The 24,532-nt window shown below is 54.2% G+C and overlaps 2 protein-coding genes across 5 annotated transcripts in view; one reads left to right on the top strand and one right to left on the bottom strand.

The window, feature by feature from the left end:
- Nucleotides 1-3,602, bottom strand: part of EFCC1 (EF-hand and coiled-coil domain containing 1) — a 29,207-nt gene extending 25,605 nt beyond the window's left edge. Inside the window, 2 exon segments of the mRNA NM_001146692.1 lie at nucleotides 1,226-1,509; nucleotides 2,922-3,602. Coding sequence (NP_001140164.1) covers nucleotides 1,226-1,509; nucleotides 2,922-3,602 — 965 coding nt within the window.
- A 970-nt stretch (nucleotides 3,603-4,572) lies between these two features.
- The window catches only part of CFAP92 (cilia and flagella associated protein 92 (putative)), a 40,447-nt gene continuing 20,487 nt past the window's right edge, over nucleotides 4,573-24,532 (top strand). For 2 of the 4 annotated variants that reach the window (XM_059880141.1, XM_059880140.1), the window contains exons 1-8: nucleotides 4,574-5,571; nucleotides 7,015-8,873; nucleotides 9,393-9,675; nucleotides 16,236-16,426; nucleotides 17,850-18,054; nucleotides 19,123-19,254; nucleotides 20,094-20,169; nucleotides 21,374-21,495. In XM_059880141.1, the coding sequence (XP_059736124.1) occupies nucleotides 9,414-9,675; nucleotides 16,236-16,426; nucleotides 17,850-18,054; nucleotides 19,123-19,254; nucleotides 20,094-20,169; nucleotides 21,374-21,495 (988 nt within the window). In that variant the 5' untranslated portion in view covers nucleotides 4,574-5,571; nucleotides 7,015-8,873; nucleotides 9,393-9,413. Of the gene's footprint in view, nucleotides 5,572-7,014; nucleotides 8,874-9,392; nucleotides 9,676-16,235; nucleotides 16,427-17,849; nucleotides 18,055-19,122; nucleotides 19,255-20,093; nucleotides 20,170-21,373; nucleotides 21,496-24,532 lie in introns of all 4 variants that reach the window. The other 2 variants (XM_059880139.1, XM_024983327.2) reach the window with 2 other exon arrangements.

Below are 24,532 nucleotides of genomic sequence, written 5' to 3'. Positions count from 1 at the left end.
GACCGTCCAAACATTTGGAGCTGCAGGAGGCTAGCCCAGAGTGGGCCTCTTCCCTCCAGCATTATGCTTTTTCGTGTCCCCACTGAGAGCACCTCAGAACTCAAGGACACGGTCCGCCCGGTGAGGAACTAGGTTCAAAGCCACCCCTTCTGGCTGCCCCGCCCGCCAGTCCGGGCCAGACCAGCTTCCTTTCGCGCTGGAGGCGGACAGCAGCCCCAGTGAAGCCTCCACGGCTTCATGCTGTCCCGAGGGAAAGGCTGACGTCCTCGCCGTGACCTTGGTTGGCCCGGTCCCTGCCCGCCTCTCCCGCTCCACGCCTCCAGCTGCTCTTCGTTTCTGGCCGGGGCCCAGGTCCCTCCTGCCTGTGCGCTTTCCGTTTTCTGGAGCACTGTCCCCTCCTCCCGTCCCTGGCCCATCTCGAATCTCGCCAGGTAACCCCGCCCCCAGCGCCCTCCTTCTCTCTCAGGTCTTCCGGTGCCGCGCAGGGCAAGGATTCCAGAACGTCGGTTCACAGTGCCCGCCTGCCCCCCACGCCACCCCCCGCAGCCTCACACAGCTGCTGCACAGAGCCGCTGCTCAGTACCTGGGGGAGGCAACCCGGGCGCCTTGGAATTTGAAACGGTGGGAGCTCTGTTCACTGAGCACCTAAATGAACCAGGCAGGGCCTCACGGCATCTTCACAGCCACGCGGGTAGGCAGGAACCGCAGTCTCCTTTCCACCCAAGAGGAAACAGGGACTCGGAGGGGGCCAGTGACTTTCCCAAGGTGTCACGTCGTCAGAGGTCCTGCCAGGATTTGAACCTTGGTTCCAAGCCCAGTGTCCCGCCTTGGTGGGCCCAGCACAAGGAGTCCGGCCCGTCTGTTTCCTCACCTGGAGAAGGGGGACATCATGGTACCTGCCTCCCAGGGCTGGTGGCTGGGAGGACTCAGTGAGTTAAATCACCTGAGTGCTCAGAGGCCGGCCCATCTTAGGTGCTCAGGAACTCTCAGCTGTTACCATCATAGTACCGCACTGATCAGTCAAAACAAACATGAATAAACATGTCCTATTACCTGCCCATCCTATGACTAGGCAAATACAGGGACTTGATGGGTGAACCTGACCATGGATGGATGGATGAGTGGATCCATGAACACGTGAACAACAGGGAACCATGAGAACGAGTGGGGAAGAGGAAAGCCCGGAGAACGGGAGGGGATCCCCAACCCCAGCCCCCCCGCTCACCTGTAGCGCCGCAGCTCGCCCTCCAGCAGCCGCAGCCCGCGCTGCAGGCCGGGCATCTGGCGCGCCAGCGCCTCGAGCTCGCGGACGCGCCCCAGGCTGCGGAGCACCGCCGCCCGGGCCTCCTCCGCGCGCCGCCGCACCTCGGCCTGGCCCCGGCGCAGCCGCCCCGCTTGGGCCTCGGCCGCCGCCAGCGCGCCCCGCGCCTGCCGCAGCTCCCGCGCCGCCGCCTCGGGCTCGCCGCGCGCCGCCTCCTGGGCGCCCGCCTGGCTCTTCCAGAGGCCGACCTGCCGGGACAGGGCGGCAGGGCGGGTGGTAAGCGCCTCGCGCGGGACCCCGACCCGGCCCAGAGCGCGAGAGCAAACCCACCGGGGCCATGTGAGCTCACCCTAACTCTGCTAAGACGGGAGCTCGCGTCCCGTGGTAACGGGTGCCCCCGGGTAATGGACGTGGGCGAGCGAGGCTCGAAGCTCGCGCTCTGTTCTTGGCGCGGTTCCAGGGAGTCCCCAGACTCTTCTCCACCCACCTCCTGCCCCTGGGGCACTCCGCCTCCAGCCCACAGAGGTGGTCCTCTCTGCCTGGCCTCAGGTGCATCTTCCCGGCCCTGCCCACTCCTAGCTGCTAGGCAGCGGTTCCTTAAGGGCGAGGTTTCCTTCTGCTGTTTATGGCTGTGCCTTCAGGCGCCTAAAATAGGCCTGGCACACAGTAGGTGTTCAGTAAAGACTTAAAGAAGGGAGAAGGAAAATGGCAACCTACTCCGATATTCTTGCCTGGAGAATCCTGTGGACAGTGGAGCCTGGAGGGCTGCTGTCCATAGAGTCGCACAGAGTCGGACACGACTGAAGCGACTTAGCAGCAGCAGCAGCAAAGCCTTAAAGAACGAATGATCCTGGACCATCGATCTTAGAGTAACTTCCCGCCCCAGGCTTTGCTTCTGGGATGCCCGCGGGCGCGGCCCTTGCCTTGGCCACTAAAATCAGCCCCTGGACCCCTGGGCGCTTCTGGGCCTCTCCCTACCCCTCGGGGCTGTGCCCGGGCACGTGGGGAGCAGGCAGCTCCCTCAGAGGCTGTTCTGGGCCTCGTCTGATCCCGCACCTCTTGTCGTGCCCTTTGGCACAAGGCTGGTGCTCAAGTGCTTGCTGACTGAATCGCAGACGCTGCCCTGGGTCTGTGCCTCTCTCGGCACCTGGCCCCACAGCGCTGTGGGGTGTGACACGGTGTGACACGGTGTGACACTATTTAGCACCGGGGACGGAGGCCAGGCCCCGAGGCAGGCCCTGCAATGTCTGTTGAGCGACTGCACAGAGCTGCCGGTAGGCCCCTTTAGGCAGGGAGCTCCTAAAGGGCGGGACAGAGTCTTCCTCACACCTTATCTCCTAGGCCTCCCCGAAGCCTCTAGAGGCCTATGTGAGCCCGTCCGGGTTTCCAGGAAGCGTCCGGGCCTGGATCAGAGCGCAAGAGGAGACGGGTGCGGCTGGGGATGGTTTCCTCAGTGGGACTGGGGTTTGGGGATGGAACGGGCAATGTGAGTAGGAGAGAGGCCCCGAGGGGGTGGAGCGGCTGGACGGCAAGTAGGCTCAAGCCAGGCGGGCTGCCCCCTGCTCGTCCTCTCCTGCCCAGGAGGGGCTCTCTGTCCGCCGCAGTCGCAGGGGTCCCGTCCTTACCCGCCCACCCCCTTCCGCCCCGGCTGCGGGCGCACCTGCAGCGCCAGGCAGCGCGCGTCACTGCTCTGCAGCGCGGCCCGCAGGTCCTCCACCAGCTCGCGCAGGCTGCTGTTTTCCTCCTCCAGCCGCGCCAAGCGCTCGCCGTCGGGGCCGCCGTCGGGGCCGGGCGGGCGGGCAGCTCGGCGGCGGCGACGGCGCGGGCGGCGCAGGCGGATCTGCGTCTCGATGTGCTCGCTCAGAGCGCCGCGGGGCAGACGGGGCCCGGCGCGGGTGCCGAAGTAGCCGCAGAGGCGCGCGTGGAACTGGCGGAAGGTGAGCTCGGGCGGCTCCGCGCGCAGCGCCAGGCGCGCCTCCTCCTCGGCATCCTCGTCCCATTCGGCGGCCTCCCCAGCGGCCGCGTCCCCCGAGATCACGTCCCCAGAGTTCGTGTCTCCGGCGGCCGTATCTCCGGAGGCCTCTCCGGGGGCTGCAGCCCCCTCGAAGCGCAGTCCCAGCACCGCGCAGAGCGCGCGGAAGTCGGCGCGGGGCAAGCGGCCGGCCCCTCGGCTGTCCAGGTGGTGGAAGACCTCCTGCAGATACTGATCCAGGCCGGTGGCCAGCACCACGATCTCGTTCTCCACGCCGCGGTCCAGCCCGTAGTGGTGCGCCAGGGCGCTCAGGAGCCACTGCGTGCGCCGCGCCGGCCGCCGGTACGGGTCACTCGCCGCGCCTTCCATGCCGGCTTCCGCGCCCGGGCCGCTGGGCTCCAGCGCTGCTGAGCGCCCCTCCTCCGGTCCCTCCGCCCACCACTTCCAGGGGCGGCCCCTGGCTTTCTCGAAAGGAGGGGCTTAGCGGCGGCTGGAGCGGAGCCGGCGGCGTCTAGCGGCGGCGCTGTGTTTACCCGGGTGGGCTTCGCTGGGGCTGGGGAAGGGGACCCAGCGGCCCCGAGGTCCCCGTGGGGCTGCCACCGCATGGCCTCTCTCCCGATCTCGGCGACCCCTTATCGCTCCCGGGGCGTTCCTGGCGCCTCCTCTTCCCTTCCCACTCCGGGGTCTGTCGTCTTTCAACTCCCTCCTTGTTCAGAGTGTGCCCCAGGTAGGGGTGGGCGTGGGTGCGGGATGGAAGCTGGGGGGCGCTGGAGGGTGGCGGCCTGGTTCTCTTGCTGGGGGCGTGTCCCCACGCCCACGCGCCCCTCCAATCCTTCTAGTTGGAAATCCAGGAGAGTCTGGCGAGCTCGCCTGGACCACCATACCCCCGAAAGTGCGGGGAAGCACCTTCAAGTCACCTACTGGGTCCCCAAACCGCCTTCTAGCTCCACCAGGGCGGGGGCACGGCCCTCGCGTGGTAATGAGCCGAGGAAAACCAACCTGGAGAAGGGGATGCCCTAGGGCGGTCCCGGTGGATAGAAACCCATCGGAACCAGAACCTTGCTCTCTAAGCTCTGGGTGTGTTGGGGCGGGAGGCGGGGTAGGAAAGCTGAGGTCTTCTTTCTTCCCAGCCGGTTGTGCCAAATAATGGTGAGCTGGCCCTGTAACCAGAACCGTTGACCAAGGAGCTGGGGGGTTAGCCAATCAGGTAGCTGTCTGGCCAGACATTTTCTCTGATGCACTAGAACACCTTTCTGGAGGATAAAAGTCAGCCTCCCAGGTAAAGTAAGGCTGCTTTCCCGTTTTTCTTTTCTTTTCTTTTTTCGCTCAGGAGAGGTGGAGACATGTCCTAGTCTGATATCTGCCATGGGAAGTGTCTTCCAACCTCGAGGGAACAAGAAGCAGATTTCTTCAGCTGTCCGAGGCTAAGATGGGCAGCATCTGGCCTCATGTACAGCTCTAGGAATTCAGACGTCAAATCCTGGAGTTTGAAAAAGCACCAGCGTCTGTCTCCTCTGTGCAGTACCCCAGAGTGCGCACTTTGTCAGTTGGGCAAATTTCTATCCATTCTTGACGACTTTGCCCACCATGTGTCTCTGCCAGGAAGAGTTAGGTGCTCCTTCTCAACCTAAAATGTTTTGTATGTGCATTAAAAGAAATGATTAAAGTAGTAGCAGTTCCCTGGTGGCGCAGTGGTAAAGAATCCACCTGCCAATGCAGGCAGCGTGGGTTCGATCCCTGGGTCAGGAAGATGCCCTGCAGGAGGAAATGGCAGCCCACTCCAGTATCCCTGCCTGGAGAATCCCACGGACAGAGGAGCCTGGCGGGCCACAGTCCATGGGGTCGCAGAGAGATGGACACGACTTAGCAACTAAACAACAACAGTTTTTAGTTTTGTTGTTAAACGACAACAAAAAGTTTTACATCAGCTCCACGTCTTGGTCTCTACCTTAGAAAAACACACACGCAGGGTGTTCATTGCTCTGTTGTTCATGATAGTGAGAGACTGGAGACACCACCCTACCCAGGGTGAGCAACCAAACGAGGATGAGGGGAGAAGCGAGCTGTAGCACGTTGCGTACAACGTAAGCCCGACGTCACAACGAACCCGCACCAAGCGGTGCCAAGTCTTTTCAGCGTGGACGTGCGTGTGAGCGCGTAGAAAACTACGGAGGGGTGGCAAGCAGATTCCGTGGTTGTCTCCAGGGGTTGGAGGCATTTGGCTTTCACTGTAACATCTTCCTTTTTCACAGGGCAGTGTATTTGCTTCTTTTCTTTTCTTTTTTAGGGGGAAAGACTTTCTTTACCATTTACAGCCCACAGAGTTCACCCATTTAAGGTATATAAACAAATGGCTTCTGGCATATTTATAGAGCACAGAACTGTCATCACAGCGTTTTACCTTTGCACGTATTTGGCTGCACCTCTGCGCCCCCTGTGCCCTCCCGGCCTCGCCTCCTGCACCGCCTCCCTCACTGACCTCCTTGCGGTCCTTCTGACTCACCTCGGGGCTTTTGCATCTGCCTCTCCCAGGTGCTTAGAGCCTGCCCCCTCACCTCCAAGTCCCTTGTGCCAAAGTCATCTCCTCTGCCAGGCCTTCGGTGACGAGCCCTCTGCACCCCTAACAGACTCTCTAGCCTGGCGTGTCAGTCTGTCTGCCTGTATGACAGACGCTGTCAGCCACGAGGGTAGGGACGTGTGCCTATCTGTCCACTGGGTTTGGTGTTGGGGACACTGAGTGATGACCTCCAGCTCCCATCTCAGCTGCCTCCCCATGGCTGTCTCTGGGCACGGTGTGGTGAGTGGCCCTCCACATGCTTTCTTTGCCTACAGAGGATTTAAAATGTTTAATTTTGATTTTTCTCTTTTTTTTTTGGCCACACCGAGAGGTATTTAGGACCTTAGTTTCCCAAACAGGGATCGAAGCCATGCTTCCTGCAGTGGAAGTGCAGTGTCAACCAGGGGACCACCAAGGAAGTCCCTTTAATTTGTGTTTTAAAGCAACCGTTGCCATTTATTTGCAGGCCTGCCTCGAGGGCTGAGGCTCACAGGCCAGAGATCCGGTATGGCCCGGGCCCACGCAGGCCTGGCGTTAAGTAGGCACTAGTTACGTTCTTTTGCTGGAACACACTTTTGTAGACGTGAACACGCTGCTTCAGAAGGAAATCACAGGCATGTCTGGAATTGGAGCATCCTTCTGCCCAGGGATGATGGAGTCTGCGAGATTCCAAATGTTGGTGGTTGGTTGGACCCCCTATCTGGACCGTAGAAACTTCTAGGCTGGGAGTCCCACTGCCCAAGGGGTTGCTGTGTGCCTTTAGAACGCTGAGTCTGGAACCTGGCTTGAACTTCTGAGCTGCATCTTGAAGACGAATCTGACTCAGTCTCATGTTAATGCTGAGGGCCGATGACCCTGTCGCTGCAGCTGGCGACTGCTTTTGGGGAGGGAATCCTTTCAGCGGTCAGTATTCAAAGCCTTTAAATATCTTGCCTGGAGCCGGCGCCTGGCCTCCGCCCCCCGCAGCTCCGCGGGGGCAGGGGAGTGTGGGGTGATAATGGGGGGCTGTCAGGCCTGTCTGTCTGTGGGGCTGTGTTACCAGGCGCCTCTGAAATCATTCCGGTTTTTGTTTCAGATTCCAAGTGAGCAAACTCGGAAGTCTTCTGCGCTTTTGTCTGGGCTGGGGGATGGGCGAGTGTCTGTGGGCGGGAGAGGCCCTCGGAGAGGAGCGATGTTTCTGCAGTCAGCTCAGTATTGTTTGAGCCGTTCCAAATAGTTTCACAGGGTCTTCAAACAGCCCAGAAAAATGCTCAAAAGCAAAAACATCCCCCATGGCGCCAACAAGAGAAGAACAGAGCTCTTCTGATGCCTTGTTTTCAGATGTTTTCCATGCATTTGGGCATGAAAGAACTGTGGGAGTGACGGGATATTCTGTCTTCATTGGCATGGAAGTTATTAATACATGACTGTTATACGTCAATCAAAGCACTTACAAGGGTGAATTTTACGGGACGTTTCAGTTGTACCTCCTTAAACTTGACATAAAGAAATGAGTTGGGATGCTGCTGTCGGGCTCTTTCTTTGCACATCAGCCATCTTGCTAAGTGGCTCTGCCATCATTAGCATTCCCGGGCAGCATTCTTCTCGAAGACTGACCCAGGAGGTGGACATTGCGGTGGTCTCTCTCCATTCCAGCAACACTGTCAACAGTTGGCTCTGTCTCCGGGGCGACTTATTGCCCAGCCGAGGGGTGTGGACACTTTACAAGCCCTTGATGTCGTCAAGCTGTTTGTCAGAAAGTGTGCATCATCCTGCCCAGTCCCCTGGAGCATCTGGGATTGTCTGAGAGCTGTCGTTTCTGGTGTTGAAGCTTTTACATTTTTAAGAGTCTTGGTTGGGGGGATTAGCTGAGTGTTTAGACATCGTTTTACTTCTGTCTATTAAAAATGGGCCCTGGACTTTCCTGGTGGCCCAGTGGTTAAGTTTCCCCCTGCCGATGCAGGAGGCACAGGTTGGAACCCTGATCTGGGAGGATCCCACGTGTCTCAGAGCAACTAAGCCTCCATGCCACAACTCCTGAGCGCTGCGGCCACTGAAGTCTGCGCTCTGAAGCCTGTGCTCCACAAGAGAAGCCACCGCAGTGAGCAGCTGGTGCACTACAGCCCCACTCACCACAACTACAGAAAGCTCGCGCAGCAACAGAGAAATAGCACAGCCCCAAATAAATAAACGAAAAGAAATGGGCCCGAGGCAATTCCCCCGTCGTCCAGTGAGTGGCTAAGACTCGGTGCTTCCACTGCCAGGGGCCCAGCTTCAATCCGTGGTCAGGGAAATAAGGTCCCACAAACCGTGTGACCAACCTAGACAGCATATGAAAAAGCAGAGACGTTACTTTGCCGACAAAGGTCCGTCTAGTCAAAGCCATGGTTTTTCCAGTAGTCATGTATGGATGTGAGTTGGACTATAAAGAAAGCTGGGCACCAAAGAATTGGTACTTTTGAACTGTGGTGTTGAAGACTCTTGAGAGTCCCTTGGACTGCAAGGAGATCCAGCCAGTCCATCCTAAAGGAAATCAGTCCTGAATATTCACTGGAAGGACTGATGCTGAAGCTGAAACTCCGATACTTTGGCCACCCGATGCGAAGAACCGACTCATTGGAAAAGACCCTGATGGTGGGAAAGATTGGAGGCAGGAGGAGAAGGGGACGACAGAGGATGAGATGGTTGGATGGCATCACCGACTCAGTGGACATGAGTTTGAGTAAGCTCCGGGAGTTGGTGATGGACAGGGAGGCCTGGCGTGCTGCAGTCCATAGGGTTGCAAAGAGTCGGACACGACTGAGCGACTGAACTGCACTGAACTGAGCTGAGGAATCTCGCCCAGGCGGCTGTGCAGCGGCTGAAGCGGGGAGCCCCGCCCCCAGGATAGCCCCGCCCCCAAGAGGGGAGCGCCGCCCCGGGGCCACGTGCGTCTCCTAGCAACCGTCAAACTTAGTTAGGAGGCGGGTCCTCGGGCCTCCCTACCGGCGGGGCGCACAGACTGCGTCCTAGTAGCCTTCTAGCCGAGTCGGCTGTGGAAGCTGACCGACGTCGTGGTCCGAGCCCACGTGACTGGCCAGCGTGTCTCCAAGCAGGTGCCGCAGGTACCCCCTACACACCCCACCCACCCGGCCCCCAGTGCATCTGGGCAAGCTCCTCAGCGTTTTCCGGTGGCCCCGGGCGGATCTGGCCTGGACGGTCCTGGCCCCCCTTGGTGTCAGCGTGCTGTCCCCGGATGACAAGCTCACACTGGGCTTGGGTACAGCTAACCCGAGACCGGCTCTGCGGGAGCAGAGGGGGCTTCCTTCCTACCCCTCCTTGCGCTTCCTGGGGAATGGGACTCAGGCCCCCGATGGACGCTGGTGAAAGGAGCCACACCTAGGAGTGGGAAGGCAGGCCGCTAGTTGGAGGAACCGGCTGTGTATCGTGATTACTGACGGCACCATTTTCTGTGTTTCCTCCAGTCTTGACTGGGTTCTCTCTGCGTGGCCGGCAGTGTCCGAGGCCTTGGCTGGTCGCTGGGGACGGAGCAGGGCACTCGAGGAGGAGGGTGGGTCCCCTGCGGGATCTCAGCTTCCCTTCAGGAGCCCTGGGGTGGCCGCAGCGCCTCCCTTTCCTTGCAGCCGCCTGGGCCTCCCTGCAGCATGTCGCTGCAGGCCTGGGAGTGGGAGGACGAGGACCAGGCCAGCATGGGCCCCGCGTCCTCCATGGGCAGCTTTCACCAGTCGGGGAGCGAGTGTGAAGCTGACGAGTACCTGAAGGACAGGGCCTGGGCCCAGGAGTCGGACTCAGACCACCGGTGCAGCAGCGAGTCCCCAGAAAGGCCCGCCAGCGCCTTCACCTCCCACATGCCCCACGTGGTCCCCTGCACGTTCATCATCTCTCTGGCCTTCCCGCTGACTTCAGGTGAGCCATAGGGCCGAATTCCACCACGCTCTGCGGGGAGGGGTGCACCACTGACCTTTGCCACGAGTTTGAGGCTCCCCTAAGTGGGGTGGCCGATGCCAGGACCAGAGGTCCAGAGAGAAAACCGTCCTGTTAGGGCTCACTGTGGGCCAGGCAGGGAGTGGTGTCACAGACTCAATCCTCTCAAAGTCCCAGGAGGCTCAGTGCGGTCAGTCAGTTCAGTCGCTCAGTTGTGTCCGACTCTTTGCGACCCCAGGGACTGCAGCACGCCAGGCCTCCCTGTCCATCACCATCCCCGGAGTTCACTCAAACTTATGTCCATTGAGTCGGTGATGCCATCCAACCGTCTCATCCTCTGTTGTCCCCTTCTCCTCCTGCCTTCAGTCTTTCCCAGCATCAGGGTCTTTTCCAGTGAGTCAGTTCTTCGCATCATGTGGCCAAAGGATTGGAGTTTCAGCTTCACCATCAGTCCTTCCAGTGAATATTCAGGACTGATCTCCTTTAGGATGGACTGGTTGGATCTCCTTGCAGTCCAAGGGACTCTCAAGAGTCTTCTCCTGCACCACAGTTCAAAAGTATCAATTCTTCGGTGCTCAGTTTTCTTTAGGGTCCAACTCTCACATCCATACATGACTACTGGAAAAACCATAACTTTGACCAGATGGACCTTTGTTGGCAAAGTAATGTCTCTGCTTTTTCATATGCTGTCTAGGTTGGTCTTTCCTTCCAAAGAGCAAGCGTCTTTTAATTTCATGGCTCCAGTCACCATCTGCAGTGATTTTGGAGCCAAAAATAAAGTCTGTTTAACTGTTTCCTTTGTTTTTCCATCTATCTCCCATGAAGTGATGGGACCGGATGCCGTGATCTTCGTTTTCTGAATGTTGAGTTTTAAGCCAACTTTTTCACTCTCCTCTTTCACTTTCATCAAGAGGCTTTTTAGTTCCTCTTCAGTTTCTGCCATAAGGGTGATGTCATCTGCATATCTGAGGTTATTGATATTTCTCCTGGCATTCTTGATTCCAGCTTGTGCTTCATCCAGCCCGGCATTTCTCATGATGTACTCTGCATAGAAGTTAAATAAGCAGGGTGACAACATACAGCCTTGACGTACTCCTTTTCCTATTTGGAACCAGTCTGTTGTTCCATGTCCCGTTCTAACTGTTGCTTCTTGACCTGCACACAGATTTCTCAGGAAGCAGGTAAAGTGGTCTGGTATTCCCATCTCTTGAAGAATTTTCTACAGTTTGTGGTGATCCACACAGTCAAAGGATTTGGTGACGTTAAGAAAGCAGAAGTAGATGTTTTTCTGGAACTCTTGCTTTTCCCATGATCCAGCGGATGTTGGCAATTTGATCTCTGGTTCCTCTGCCTTTTCTAAATCCAGCCCTCACGTCTGTAAGTTCACGGTTCACGTACTGTTGAAGCCTGGCTTGGAGAATTTTGAGCATGACTTTGGTAGCGTGTGAGATGAGTGCAGTTGTGCGGTAGTTTGAACATTCTTTGGCATTGCGTTCTTTGGGATTGGAATGAAAACTGAACTTTTCCAGTCCTGTGGCCACTGCTGAGTTTTCCAAATTTGCTGGCATAGTGAGTGCAGCACTTTCACAGCGTCATCTTTTAGGATGTGAAATATCAGCTGGAATTCCATCACCCCCACCAGCTTTGTTGTAGTGGCTGGTGATGTTATTTATGCTTTCTGCAGATAAAGAAGAGATTAAGGCACTCCCCACCCCCATAAGCTGATTGTGAATCCCCTAATTCTGGGTTTAAATGCAGATTCTCAGATGTACTGGATCAAAATCTACTTGTAGATTTTTAATGATGGCCATTCTGATCAGTGTGAAAGGTTGTTGTCGAATCACGCAAAGACGCCAGGATTCTTGGCCCCCAGAGGAGAAGAATTCAATCCGGGGCCAGAGACAAGGCTTGATCACTCAGAGCTTTTATGTAATAAAGTTTTATTAAAGTATCAAAGAGATAGAGAAAGCTCCTAACATAGGCATCAGAAGGGGGCAGAAAGAGTACCCCCCTGCTGGTCTTCAGCTGGATGTTATATAGTCACTAGCAGTGTGTTTATAAAAGAAAGGAATGTCTTAAAACTCAGAATGGCACCAGGCCCCTCACCCATAAGATGCATTTTGGGATAATCTTGGCACCAAATGGTTCATTCTGGGCCATAAAATGATTAATTTGAATCTTGAAGAAGGGCAGATCACCATACAAATAGTTTCGTTTACCTAGATTAGGGGAACAATATCTGAGTATAATAAACTGGTTTGTCAAGTAGGTTCTGAGCCAAGAGGTGGAACCGGCTTGAAGACAGAGTTTGGGGTAAATGCATAATACATTAGCATAGCTTAAGACAAACATTTCCATAAGACAAATGCACTGGTTATCTCTAGGTTTGAGAATAGTTAACTTCAGGTGAAACCAGGTGTCATCATGGCAACACAGTATTTTAAGAGAAACCTCCTTTTAAATTTGTATAGAAAAGGACAAAATATCGCTAGTTTGTTTCCTCCTGCCGCTTGTGAGAGATAAAAAACTTGCAGGCTGTTTCCTCCGCTTGGAGACCCCTGGCCTCCCTGCCTGTTACCCTCTCAAGTGTGAGGTGACACCGCTTTGTACTTTGCTTTTCCATTTCACTGGTGGTTGTGACACATGGAGCACTTCCCACGGGCCTCTTGGCCATCTCTGTGTCTTGGAGAAATGTCTGTGTCTTCTGCCCATGTTTTGATTGGGTTTTTCTTTTTTTGATATTAAGCTGTATGAGCTGTTTGTATGTTTTTGAAATTAATTCCGTGTTAGTAGAATCTGTTGCAAATATTTTCTCCCAGAAAAGGTTGTCTTTTCATTCTGTCTGTGGTTTCCTTTGCTGTGCAAAAGCCTTTAAGTTGAATTAGATTCCATTTGTTTAGTTTTCTTTTTATTTCCATCAATCTAGGAGATGGAGCCCCAAAAATATTACTGCAATTTATGTCAGAGAGTGTTCTGCCTATGTTTTTCTCTAGGAATTTTACCCGGTCTTAAATGTAGATCTTTAATCCCTCTGAGTGTGTTTTTGTGTATGGTGTCAGAAAATGTCTTCATTCCATCCTTTTGTGCAGCTGTGCAGTCTCCGGGCACCACTTACTGAAGAGGCGGTCTTTTCTCCATTGTTATATTCTCTCCTCCTCTGTTGTTTATTAGGTGACCACAGGTGCGTGAGGTTCGTCTCTGGATACTCTATTTTGTTCCATTGATCTGTATTTGTACCATAGTGCTTTGATCACTATAGCTCTGTAGTGTAGCCTGGAGTCAGGAAGCCAGAGTCCTCCAGCTCCGTTCCTCTTTCTCAGTAATACTTTGGGTATTCAGGGTCTTTTGCGTTTCCGTTCAAATTTAACCTTTTTTTTGTTCTGGGTATGTGAAGGGTGCCACTGACGATGTGAAAGGGAGCGTGTGGAGTCTGCAGTTTGCTTTGGGTGGTGGCTCCCCCATCCAGTCGCACGTGGTCCGTCCCTCTATCTGCGTGGTCTTCAGCCTCTTCCGTCGCATCTGAAGTGTGTGGAGCACGGCCTCTTGCCACTGAGGCAGGTTCATTCCTCAGCACATCACACGGTTCTCCATTTTCTGACATGTCTTTTTTGTTGTCCTGCTTGAAATCTCCGCCCGTGGTGATTAATTCAGCATCGCCTTGTAGTTCTGCTGACGACTGCTTCAGATATTCTGTAAACTGTTTGCTTAGATGTACACCATGTTCAAAACTGACCTACCTTTTCTTGGAAATTGAACTGTTTGTCACTGGGTGTGACCTCCTTGATGTATAATGGTATGTGTGTGTATAATGGTCTGTTGATACCATGCAAACATGCGAAAGGTACCTGCAAACACCGCCCCAAAGAATACTGGTGGTTATTTGATCACCTTCAACCTCGCATCTCTTGCAGGCTCTCTTAGACTTGTTTTTCTTATTTTGGCCGTTTCTCCAAAGGCGTTTATAAAATAGATCGCTGTGCAGCTCCACTTAAAGAGACCTTGCCTGAAAGTATTTTTACAGCATCAGTATCTTTGAAGAACCTATCTCTTTGGTTAGGTATAAAACTCTAGCTTCAATGTTTTTTCCTTAAATACCTGAATATTTATGAACTTATCCATGAATGTTTATTCAAGTTGTTTGTTTTAGAAAAATGAGACCCTACGTATCCTATTTTACAACTTGCTTCTTAAAACTTTGGTGGTGCATCTCGGATGTCTTATCGGATAGTCGCAGACTTGGTTTGCTTTGTCGGCGTTGGTTTTAAACACCTGTGTGCTGTAGCGGTCCATCCCGTGTGTCTAATTTACCCTGCCCCGTGTTGGTGAACATGTAAGTTGTCTCCAATTATTCAGCAGACATTGTTGTGTGGACATTTCTGGGCTTATGTGTGGATCCTTGTGTAGCCTGAATCTCAAGAAGTGGAACTGCTGGGTTTAAGATGTGTGTTTATATTTTTTGGATTGTTGTTCAGTCGCTCAGTTGTGTCTGACTCTTTGCGACCCCACAGACTGCATCATGCCAGGCTTCCCTGTCCTTGACTATCTCCTGGAGTTTGCTCAAACTTATGTCCTTTGAGTCCGTGATACCGTCCCACCATCTCATCCTCTGTCGTCCCCTTCTCCTCCTGTCCTCAGTCTTTCCCAGCATAAAGGTCTTTTCCAGCGAGTCAGCGGCCCAAGTATTAGAGCTTCAGCTTCAGTCCTTCCGATGAATATTTGGGGTTGACTTCCTTTAGGATTGACTGGTTTGATTTTCTTGCTATCCACGGGACTCTCAAGAGTCTTATCCAGCACCGCAGTTTGAAGGCATCAATTCCTCGCTGTCAGTCTTTTTTTAGTCCAACTCTCATAACTACGTGTGACTACTGGAAAAACCATAGCTCTGACTAGATGGACCCTATAGGCAAAGTATCATCTCTGCTTTTTAATATGCTGTCTAGATTTGTCATTGCTTTTCTTCCAAGGAGTAAGCGCCTTAACTTTCTGGATAGCTATTGCTGCATTGCCCGCCTTTTTTGGGATCGATATTGTTGCATTGCTCACTGCCGTGCTGTAGCATCTGCAAACCTGTGGATAGGCAGTGAGAGAGTGTGTGACCTGCTGGCCCGCGGCGGCTTGAGTCTGGAGGCAGGTCTGCGAAGCTGCCAGCTTCCTCGTCACCTCCCCTCACCAGGACTCCTCCTGCCCCTGAGGACGGCTGTGAGAAGCTCATTCCTGGAGACCTTGGGGGCACCTCCCATGTTCAGCAGCCTCCTGGGGGACACACCATCGACACTTTACAGTGAGACCTTTAAATCTGTCAGTCTTATAGAAGGCGGCTCAGAGGAAGCCATGTGGGGTTCCTGAATCATCTCGCGGTGTTAACACTCAGCCTGGAGGTCCCAGCTGACGGTCAAGGCCAGGCCTGGGAGGCTGCGCCTCTTGGGGAAGCCCAGACTCCCTTTGTGTCTGCCCGCCCCGCCACCCCACGTCTCACAGCTTCCTTGGTGGGGTTTTGGTGGGCTCAGGCTGGGGTGTCTGCCAGCTTTGTCCCTGCACGACTTGCTGACAGCCCCTGGGATATGCTGGTACCCCCCAGGGTACCCCCCAGGGTACCCTTCCAGGATACCCCCAGGATACCCACCCAGGGTACCCTCCCCCAGGATACCCCTGCAGGATACCCCCCAGGGTACCCTTCCAGGATACCCCCCAGGGTACTCCCCCAGGATATCCCCCAGGGTACCCTTCCAGGATATCCCCCAGGATACCCACCCAGGGTACCCTCCCCCAGGATACCCCTGCAGGATACCCCCCAGGGTACCCTTCCAGGATACCCCCCAGGGTACTCCCCCAGGATACCCCCCAGGGTACCCTTCCAGGATACCCCCCAGGATATCCCCCAGGATACCTCCCCAGGGTACTCCCCCGGGATATCCCCCAGGATATCCCCCAGGGTACCCCCCCAGGATACCCCCTTCAGGATACACCCCCAGGATATCCCCCATTCCCCAGGGTACCCCCCAGGTTACCCCCTGCAGGATACCCCCCCAGGATATCCCTCATTCCCCAGGGTACCCCCCAGGTTACCCCCTGCAGGATACCCCCCCAGGATATCCCTCATTCCCCAGGGTACCCCCCAGGATACCCCCTGCAGGATACCCCCCCAGGATATCCCCACAGGATATCCCCCATCCCCCAGGGTACCCGCTCAGGGTACCCCCCCAGGATACCCTTCAGGATGTGCCCCCAGGGTAACCCCCAGGATACCCCCCAGGGTGCCCCCCCAGGATACTCACCCCCCCGGCCCGCAAACCCCTACTCTGGTCGTGTTTGCGCCGCTGATGTTGCACGGACCCCGTCGTGCTGTGATGTTTGGTTTTAACACCTTTACGGGGATGCTGGCCTCAGAGTCGTGAGCCGAGGGCCCGACACACACCCTCACGCTGAGCGGGTGGCTGCACAGGCCCCCGCCTCCGGCTCTTCTTGGGAGCAGGGAGTCGTGGAGACGGCTCTGCCTTCCCACGTGAGGTTAGGGCGGGACTCACTCCATCTGTGTCCTCCAGGTCATAAAGGGAAATTTTCGAGTTTGGTTGAAAAATACAGGCGACCGCCTAAAACGGACAAGCCCGTGGCAAAGGTTCACCGTTACTACCACGTCGAGTACTCCCTCCTGCCGGACGGTGCGGAGCCTAAGAAAGTCGACGTGCTGCTGTTTCCCACCATGGCCAAAGTGTTCCTGGACTCGGGAGTAAAGGTGAACGTGCGTGTGTGTCTGTGTGTGTCTCCGTGTGTCTGTCTCCGTGTGTGTGTGTGTGTCTCTGTGTGTCTGTCTCCGTGTGTGTGTGTGTGTCTGTCTGTGTCTCTTTCTGTCTCCGTGTGTGTGTCTGTGTGTGTCTCCGTGTGTCTGTCTCTGTGTGTGTGTGTCTCCATCTGTCTCCGTGTGTGTCTCTGTGTGTCTGTGTGTGTCTCTGTGTGTCTGTCTCCGTGTGTGTGTGTCTGTTTGTCTCTTTCTGTCTCCGTGTGTGTGTTTGTGTGTCTCTCTGTGTGTCTCCATGTGTGTGTCTCCGTGTGTGTGTCTCTGTGTGTGTCTGTCTCCGTGTGTGTGTTTGTGTGTCTCTCTGTGTGTCTCCATGTGTGTGTCTCCGTGTGTGTGTCTCTGTGTGTGTCTCCGTGTGTGTGTCTCCGTGTGTGTGTCTCTGTGTGTGTGTCTGTTTGTGTGTGTCTGTGTGTGTCTCCATGTGTGTGTCTCCGTGTGTGTGTCTGTGTGTCTCCATCTGTCTCCGTATGTGTTTCTCCGTGTGTGTCTCTGTGTGTGTGTCTCCGTGTGTGTGTCTGTGTGTGTGTGTCTGTGTGTGTCTCCGTGTGTCTGTCTCCGTGTGTGTGTCTGTGTGTGTCTCTGTGTGTCTGTCTCCGTGTGTGTGTGTGTGTGTTTGTGTCTCTTTCTGTCTCCGTGTGTGTGTTTGTGTGTCTCCGTGTGTGTCTCCATGTGTGTGTCTCCGTGTGTCTCCGTGTGTGTGTCTGTGTGTCTCCGTCTGTCTCTGTGTGTGTGTCTCCGTGTGTGTCTCTGTGTGTATCTCCGTATGTGTGTCTCCGTGTGTGTCTCTGTGTGTGTGTCCCCGTGTGTGTGTCTGTGTGTGTGTGTCTGGCCTTGCATGTAGTCTGATAACCATAAGAAACAGCAGGAGCCACAAAGAATGCTGGGTTCCCCTAGAACTTGCTGGAAATTCAAGACCTTGGGCCCCACCCGAGATCTACTGAATGCCAATGTGCAAGAACCTAATAATGGCGACCCAAGGGTTGTCTGTGCAGGTATCTTCAACCTAAGAATTTCTTTGGTGTTTGCAGAGTTCTGGCAGCTCTTGCTGTTTCTTCGTGTGTGTGCGCGTGAGTATGGGCGTCTGCTCCTGCACGTGGGCACGCTGCGCTAGGGCGGGCTCGGGGCAGGATGGAGAGCCCCTGGGAAGGACATCTCTGCAGGAATTGCTTTTACTTTTATTTTTCCGAGGAACCTAGAGGTGCGCAGGCCCCTGTTCCCGGCACCCATTTCCTGATTCCCGACGAGAGCTGGGAGCCAGGAGAGGTCGGGACACACAGACAGATAGGCGGAGGGCCGGGCCCGGCTCGCCGCGCCAACGGTCAGATCTTGGCCCCTGAGAGTCTCTTGTCCTTTCACACAGACCATCAGGCCGTGGCAAGAAGGGGACAGGGTCTGGGTGTCATGGACCCAAGCTTTCAACATCAACGTGACCAAGGAGTTACTGAAGAAAATAAATTTTCACAAAATCACCTTGAAGGTCTGGGACACCAAGGAAAAGGTTTCGAAAAGAGTCAAGTATTATCGGCTAAAGCCTTCCGGGTTTATGGAAGACATGGGATCTTCCGGTAAGTCAGGTGTCTGGGTTTGACTTGAAATGTTCCCAGGACGTGGTGGCTTCTCACCAGTTGACAGCAGAAAGCCAGCGTCCCTTAGTTGGGCGCGTCTGGTTTTCGGGGGCCCGTGCTGGCGTCCGTCAGCACAGTGACACCTCTGTCCGCTCTCAGCGTTGGCCAATGACCCTTTGAAGCCCCAGGTCGTGGCTGGCTCCTGCCGTGCCCACCACTCTCGGCCACCGCTGCCCCCAGCCCAGCGCCTGCTTGGTGACCCTGCCTGGTGTGGCTCTCCCAGGGCTCTCTACCCTCACCTGCCTCCTCCGTCTGCACGCACGTTTTCCCCTGTCTCCTCTCTGCCGCCCCGCTCCCTGACCTTCCTGTATCACCCCTAAGACCCTGGCGCTTGGCAGCTCTGCGGCTTTTCACGGCTGCCGCGCGTCTTCGGGAACCAAGTCTGATGTCCGAGTCCAGTCTCGAAGGCATCGTGCCCCCGGCGCCCCGAGCCTTCTTTCTCATCATCACCATCACCTGCACCCCAGGTCCAGCCCTGACCCCTGAAGACGCGAGGCTTCTCCACATTGCAGGGCCAGCCTCGAGGCACCAGGGGCTCTTGGCCTAATTTCTTGTTCCCAGAGTGCCGTCCATCCTCCAGTACTGCGGCCGGTCTCACCTCTCTCTGCCGTCTTCTTTAGCCTTCCCTCTCTCCCTCTGCCCCGCTGGTCCGCCCCCCACTGACAGGTGGGGCGACCCCGAGGGGCGTCGCCCTTGGTAAAGGGTGGGTCCCCTGACCACACAAGGGTGACAGAAGCGTCTCTAAGAGGGGCAGGTGGTGGTGCCTTCCTTCAAGTGCAGGGTGAGCGCCTAACGCAGCACAGGCACCTGCCTAGGGACCCTGCCTGGGAGAAGCCGGTGCCGGCGGGCTGGGCGGGTCCTGGTGTTGGGAGGCGGCCCCCCCGGCGGCTCCCGGCCGCGGCTCCCCGTCTTACTGCTCCAGCACTAACTGAGGGGGACACTCACCTAGGGGATAAGCAGTGTTTCTGATGAGCCGAGTCAGCCATGCGGTCTCCTCCTGTGTTCTAGAGGAAGTGAAAAATTTGGTTTTAAGTCAGAGAAGATTGTCTGAACAGGGCGTTCACGTCAAAGAGGAGCAGTGCCAGGACCACGCACCAGAGAAGCTCGAAAAACCGAGAAGATCCTTGAAGCCAGCGCACGGTGAGTGGAGGCGGCCTTCGTGGGCGCGCGGAGCGCGGACCCGGCGGGAAGGCAGGGTCCCGGGTGACGCGTGCGCACGGGCGTCCGCCGGGGGCCTCGTGCTCCGCACCGAATCACTGCAGTTGATTCTTTCATTTTGGTCACTTACAAAAAACCCGTCTCTCAGTGGAGACATTCCATAGCTTTCGTTTGTTTTTTAGAACAGTCAGGAAATACAGAAAAGCATAAAACACGCAGGGAACATAACGGATTGTTCCGTCACCAGCAACAAACACTGCAATGTCTTGGTTATCTCGTTATGGCAGATTCTTTTGTTTTCGTGCTGAGATTTTTTTTTTTTTTTAATACAGATGAGGTTATTCTGGGTCCATAATCTTCTAGTGTGAGATCATTGCATCCTCACCGTCTATTTCCTTAACAACTTTCCATAAACTTCTCGTGTGGTGGCTTCAGAGTGTTTCATCCGCTAGCACCACTGTGATTTGCTTAACTGTTTGCTGTCGGTGGGAATAAAGGAAACGGGAGTGTTTTCAGGAGTCTCTAGTGTGAACAGCGCTGAAGCGGCTGGCTGCATAGATAACAGACTTCTGTTTTGTTCTCTGAGGAGTATTACATGAGGATCTCGAGGCCTAGTCTTGCCTCCGTTTTTCCAAATAATCATAGTTATCTGTATATTCATTCATTCAGTCGTGTGTCATCCGCAGACATTTTGCTGAACGCTTGGGGACTGCGGCTCGGGGGCTGGCGCTGCAAACGTGTTCAGGGCCCTCATTCTTGGTGAGCTCGTACAGAGTGGGAGGCTTGGAGACGCTGGCTCATGTGGTCGGGTTCCCTCCCAGCAGATGCAGAAACTCTTCCCGGGAACCCCGAGGACCACGAAAAGCTACTCAGGTCGGAAGAGCTTGCCACAGTCCAGTAAGGAGGGCCCCGTGCTGTTTTTCGGGGTGTGGGAAAGGGGCCTCCTCTTCTTCTTGCCCCGCAAGCCCCCCTCCCAGAGTCACGTGGAGTTTTGGTAGCTTCACTTAACCAGGAGCTCACGCAGTCCAGGTGGGGGCGCAGAACCGAGAAAGGTACTCTGAGTCCTCTGAGCCTGTGTTATGTGTCAGGCCCCTGCTTCTGTGTGAAGCAGTGCATTTCGTATTACCCTCAGCTTCGTCACTCTCCATCTCCATTCGGCATCACCATCTCCATTTTCTCCATAAAGGGACTTCGCGGCTAAGTGGTTGGCACAGAGTTATAAAACTAGAATCCTTGGGAGGCTTGGGGCGTTGGTAAAGCCAGGATCCCAGCCCATACCACTGGACAGCTGAGTCCACTGTGTCTCCTTTCGGAGGGCAGTTGCTCTCGGACCTGCTGGAGCCTAAGGGGGAAACCAGAGAAGGGGACTTCTCAGACGCTGTGGGGACCGGGGGGCGAAGGGAGATCCGCCTCGAGACTTGGGGGGATGGCATGGGAAGGACCCAGAGAACTGTCATTAAACAAAAGGTTGTATTGAAGCCCAGGAGATTCACAACACGGCATCAGTTTCTTCTGTTCAGCACAGTGACTCAGAGCACAGCATTTGAAAATGTTGGTTAAAAGTGTTTTTTGCAGGAATTTATAGATTTATTTGGAGAGAATTGACATTTTTACATTATGAATTTCCCCCATCCGTGATCATGGTATATCTTTTCACCTAATTCTGTTCCTCCTTTATGGCTTTTAATAGGGTTACTTTTTTTTTTTTTTTTCCTGTAGATGTTGTGGGTAATTCCTGTAAGTGAATTCCTAGATATTTTAGAGTTTTCAGTTGATTTTATTTTAATCAATAATATATTTTTAATCATTATAATTGATAGTGCAAGGTTGTCTGCAGAGTAGCAGCCTCATCATTAGTGGGACTTTGTTAGGGGTGGGAGTCTCAGGGCCACCCAAGGCTTGCTGACCTACAATCTGCATTTTTTCAGTGACATTCCCTGGTGACTCAAATGCACGTTGAAATTTTAAGAGGCAGTGCTTTAAAGGAAGGCAGTGTCATCTTTTTGAGAATCTACTCACGTTCAATCCAGTAGATAGATTCTCAGCTCCGATCCCTAGTTTGTCTCACTTTCCTATATTTTTCTCTTTGTGCATTTTCTAGATGGGGTGATTCCAAACCGGTTTCTTCTTTGGGAGGGGCAACCACGACGGAGGCGAAGGAGCTAATTGAGAAGCCATCACTTAGCAGTTTGACAAACCTGTTAGAGAAGCAGAAATTTCAGAGTAAGTCAGGGTGGGATTTTGGGACTTTGTAGTGTGACTGGGCCTGAAAGAGAATTATGAAATGTTTCAGATTCAGAATTCTTCGATAAGGTTCCCATGTTAATCAAAAGTGAAAAATACTCGGTGCAGCTTTTGACTGGCCCAGCCTGTCTCGCCGCTGGGCCGTCCACCATCCTTTGCCGCCGGCGTTTCTGGGCTCCTGTCCATGGTGTTCTGTGTATGTGCTTAGTGGCTCGGTCGTGTCTGGTTCTGCGGCCCCAGGGACTGCAGCCGCCAGGCTCCTCTGTCCACGCTATCCTCCAGGCGAGAATACTGGAGTGGGTGGCCATGCCCTCCTCCAGGGGATCTTCCCAACCCAGCGATGAAGCCCAGCTCTCCCACATTGCAAGCAGATTCTTAACCATCTCAGTCACCAGGGAATGGGGGACATGAAAATCTGTAATACTGACCAGAGACGTCCAGAAAGTTAATTACACCTCCGTGTGATCAGTGCTGTGTAGGGTAGGTATGTGGGCTGCGGTGTGTGTGGACAGACCCTTTGGAAGCTGAGAAGGTGCAGGCTTCTTAGGGTGGAACCGGGGAAACTGCATCCCAGGTCCCAGGAGCCGCTCTTGGAAGCGTGTATCTGAGAGTCAGGCTCCCAGCGAGGATCCTCAGATCCCTGAGTCCACCTCCTCCTCCTTGGCTTAGATTTCCTCACCAGGTTTTCAGCAAACTGTTGAGTCTCCAGGGTCCTACAGCGAGCACACAGGACACTTGCCCCCTGTTCCCATCTGCTTGGCTGTAACTGCAGCAGAGCATCTCCTTAACCCATCCCTGGGTCGGGAACATCCCTGGTGGAGGGAATGACAACTCACTCCACTGTTCTTGCCTGGAGAATCCCCACGGACAGAGGAGCCTGGGGGCTACAGTCCATGGGGTCACAAAGAGTCAGACATGCCAGGGCAGCCCTGAACCTGCCTCTTTTCCTGTGATGTATTTGTGTCAATACATGCTATTTCAAATCCTAAAAGATGATGCTGTTAAACTGCTGCACTCAATATGCCAGCAAATTTGGAAAACTCAGCAGTGACCACAGGACTGGAAAAGGTCAGTTTTCATTCCAATCCCAAAGAAAGGCAATGCCAAAGAATGCTCAAACTACCGCACAATTGCACTCATCTCACACGCTAGTAAAGTAATGCTCAAAATTCTCCAAGCCAGGCTTCAACAGTATATGAACCGTGAACTTTCAGATGGTCAAACTGGATTTAGAAAAGGCAAAGGAACCAGAGATCAAATTGCCAACATCCATTGGATCATCAAAAAAGCAAGAGAGTTCCAGAAAAACATCTGCTTTATTGACTTCACCAAAGCCTTTGACTGTATGGATCACAACAAACTGTAGAAAATTCTTCAAGAGATGGGAATACCAGACCACCTTTCCTGCCTTCTGAGAAATCTGTATGCATGTCAAGAAGCGACAGTTAGAACTGGACATGGAACAACAGACTGGTTCCAAATTGGGAAAGGAGTTCGTCAAGGCTGTATACTGTCACCCTGCTTATTTAACTTCTGTGTAGAGTACATCATGTGAAATGCCGGGCTGAATGAAGCACAAGCTGGAATCAAGATTGCTGGAAGAAATATCAATAACCTCAGATATGTAGATGACACCACCCTTATGGCAGAAAGCAAAGAAGAACTAAAAAGCCTCTTGATGAAAGTGTAAGAGGAGAGTGAAAAAGTTGGCTTAAAACTCAACATTCACAAAACTAAGATCATGGCATCTGGTCCCATCATTTCATGGGTAGATGGGGAAACAATGGAAACAGTGAGAGACTTTATTTCCTTGGGCTCCAAAATCACTGCAGATGGTGACTGCAGCTGTAAAATTAAAAGATGCTTGCTCCTTGGAAGAAAAGCTATGACCAACCTAGACAGCTTATTAAAAAGCAGAGATATTACTTTGCCAACAAAGGTCCGTCTAGTCAAAGCTATGGTTTTTCCAGTAGTCATGTATGGATGTGAGAGTTGGATCATAAAGAAAGCTGAGCGCCTAAGAATTGATGCTTTTGAACTGTGGTGTTGGAGAAGACTCTTGAGGGTCCCTTGGACAGCAAGGAGATCCAACCAGTCAGTCCTAAAGAAAATCAGTCCTAAATATTCATTGGAAGAACTGATGCTGAAGCTGAAACTCCAGTCCTTTGGCCACTTGATACAAAGAACTGACTCATTGGAAAAGACCCTGATGCTCAGAAAGATTGAAGGCAGGAGAAAAAGGGGACGGCAGAGGATGGGGTGGTTGGATGGCATCACCGACTCGATGGATGTGAGTTTTGGTAGGCTCCGGGAGTTGGTGATGGACAGGGAGGCCTGGCATGCTGCAGTCCATGGGGTTGCAAAGAGTCAGACACGACTGAGGAACTAAACTGACTGACTGATGCCAGTCCGGCCTCTTCGCCCCTCCTGGCCTCGCTGAGAGCCATCTGTTGGTCACCACTTTCGTATTGCTGCCAGCGGCGGTGACCGTCCTTGCTGGGGCTCCAGCACACGCAGGAGGCTCTGGGCGCCTGCCCTGTGGGTTCCTGGGTGTAGGACATGCTCGCTGGTCCGTTGGGAGATGCTGCTGGCGTAGTCCTGGTTGTACCTCCTTGCCCTCCTGACGGCAGCACCGAGAATTGCCACTTCTCCTCTGCGTCACCCTCACTTGGCAGGTCAGGGCCCAGTTCCTGATCCGCGGGGTCGGGAGCATCTGGGAGTCCTCGCCTTATCAGTGTGTCTTCATTTATGCTCTTCTGTTGCATTGAAATGATTTTTCCTATTGATCCCAGGCCTTACTTTTTAGGGTCTTTTGAATGATTCTGCATAGTTCGCGCACTGGAAGCGCCACAGGCTGGGCTGTGTCTCCCCGTTTCCCACACGGGGGCTGTCTTGTCACGCGCAGCAGGCGTTCACCTGTTCCTCCCCAGTTCGTACCCGGGGGAGCAGTCTAGAAACCTGTGCTTATCCAGACGGCAGTCTAGTCTCCCGAGTATCCTTCTAATCGTTGTGAAGT

Source organism: Bos taurus, chromosome 22 (genome assembly GCF_002263795.3).
Source record: "Bos taurus isolate L1 Dominette 01449 registration number 42190680 breed Hereford chromosome 22, ARS-UCD2.0, whole genome shotgun sequence".
Lineage (NCBI taxonomy): Eukaryota > Metazoa > Chordata > Mammalia > Artiodactyla > Bovidae > Bos > Bos taurus.
The sequence above is the reverse complement of the archived record's forward strand: the minus strand, read 5'-3'. Positions and strand labels throughout refer to the sequence as shown.